General features: G+C 43.6%; 1 protein-coding gene across 1 annotated transcript; it reads left to right on the top strand.

The window, feature by feature from the left end:
* The first annotated feature begins 228 nt into the window (after positions 1 to 228).
* LOC110107611 lies at positions 229 to 1,096 on the top strand. The gene is made up of 2 exons (XM_020837897.1): positions 229 to 584; positions 754 to 1,096. The coding sequence occupies exons 1-2, from the start codon at positions 229 to 231 to the stop codon at positions 1,094 to 1,096; spliced, it is 699 nt and encodes a 232-aa protein (XP_020693556.1).
* Positions 1,097 to 1,641: the final 545 nt, after the last annotated feature.

The raw sequence follows: 1,641 nt of genomic DNA on the forward strand, positions 1-1,641 counted from the left end.
ATGCAGTGTCCTCCAGATAGGAAGGTACCGTTAGCTATTTTTCTGTTGGATGGTGAAGCTGAGTGCTGGTGGATGGGCCAGCAGGAGGAGAAATTTCAAGGCAAGCTGAACTCTTTGATTACTTGGGAAGAATTTTCTGAGGTATTTCGATCGTAGTTTGTACCTCCTTCTGCAAGACAACAAATACAGGAGACTTTTCTAAGGTTGGTTCAAGGGAGCAGGACAGTGATGCAGTACGAGGCAGAGTTTACTGCTTTGGCCCGATATGCTCCGCAGCTGGTGAGTACTTCTGTTGAGAAGTGCTATAAATTTCCGAGGGGACTACGAGATAGTTTGAGGCAGCCCCTGGTACCATTTCATATTTCTGATTTCTTTAAGCTTGTTGAGATAGCTCGATTGATAGAGAACGATCCGATGGCTACTCAACAGTGGTGGACTGCTAGTAGGAAGAGATTTAGTGGTGATGCTTTTGGTAGTGGGTTTTCTGGATTTGGTAAGAAGAGATTTGCTTTTGAAGATTCCAGGAGGCGTGGACAGTCTGTGTTCACTATAGTTTCTGGTAGTGGCAACGTGACCAGTTCTGGGTCAGTCATTGGTGCACCTGTGTACCAAACTTGTGGACGACGACATTTTGGCTAGTGCTACAGGACGTATGGTCAGTGTTTCAGATGTGGTCAGCCAGGACATCGGATTGCAGTGTCGACAAGCTGGATTTGATCGATGATCTGAGTCCAGATTTGATTGTTTTGTTAGATCAACAGGAAGGCCTAGGATAGTTCCTCCACGTACTATTTCTGAGGGATCATCTGGTAGACCTGGTGGATCAGGTTCTATGGAGAGGAGACCACCTGGCGGTACTCAGAGGGAGTCTAGTGGTTCTGTGGCCTCAGCTCCAGTTCAACCACGTGTATATAGTTTGAATCAGCAAGAAGCTCGTGATGCTCCGGATGTGGTGACAGGTATGGTTTATATTTCTGAACATCCCTGTCGTGTTTTGTTTGATTCTGGAGCCAGTCACTCGTTTTTATCCGAGCGTTGTTTTGATGATTTGCATCTGGATTCTATTTTGCTACCGATTTCTCTTTCTGTTCTTTAGCTATCTGGAAATAATTTGATTGCCTGGAAGTTTTGGTTTTGTGAGATTGATATTTCTGATAAGAAGTGGAAATCGAGTTTGATTTTGTTGCTGATTTCTGCGTATGATGTGATTTTGGGCATGGATTGGCTGAGTCTGTATAAGGCTCAGATTGACTGTTTGAAGAATCAAGTGAGCTTGCTTATGGAGGGTGAGAGATGTATATTCCAAGGATTAAGAGGCATTCTCTCCTGTTTGATTTCTATTTTGGAAGTTAAAAGAATATGGAAGAAGGGTTGTATGGTATTTTTGGCCTCAGTACGGGATATGAACATGGATGCGAGTTCTGTTTTTGATATCCCAGTGGTACGAGAGTTTTCAGATGTATTTCTTGAGGAGTTGGTTGGTTTACCTCCGGATAGAGATGTTGAGTTCTGTATTGATGTGTTTTCGGGGACAGCTCCAATATCGAAAGCTCCTTACAGGATGGCACCGAAGGAACTTTCAGAGTTGAAAGTTCAGCTTAAGGAGTTGGTTGATATAGGATTTGTTCGTCCTAGTATTTC

The sequence above is a fragment of the Dendrobium catenatum genome, unplaced genomic scaffold (assembly GCF_001605985.2).
Source record: "Dendrobium catenatum unplaced genomic scaffold, ASM160598v2 fragScaff_scaffold_722, whole genome shotgun sequence".
NCBI lineage: Eukaryota > Viridiplantae > Streptophyta > Magnoliopsida > Asparagales > Orchidaceae > Dendrobium > Dendrobium catenatum.

What these genes read in the sequence shown, in the direction of transcription:
- LOC110107611 (XM_020837897.1), top strand. Translation starts at nt 229, where the DNA reads ATGCAGTACGAGGCAGAGTTTACTGCTTTGGCCCGATATGCTCCGCAG. An exon ending in GGCAACGTGACCAGTTCTGG is followed by an intron (nt 585 to 753) that starts GTCAGTCATTGG and finishes TTGTTTTGTTAG; the next exon opens with ATCAACAGGAAGGCCTAGGA.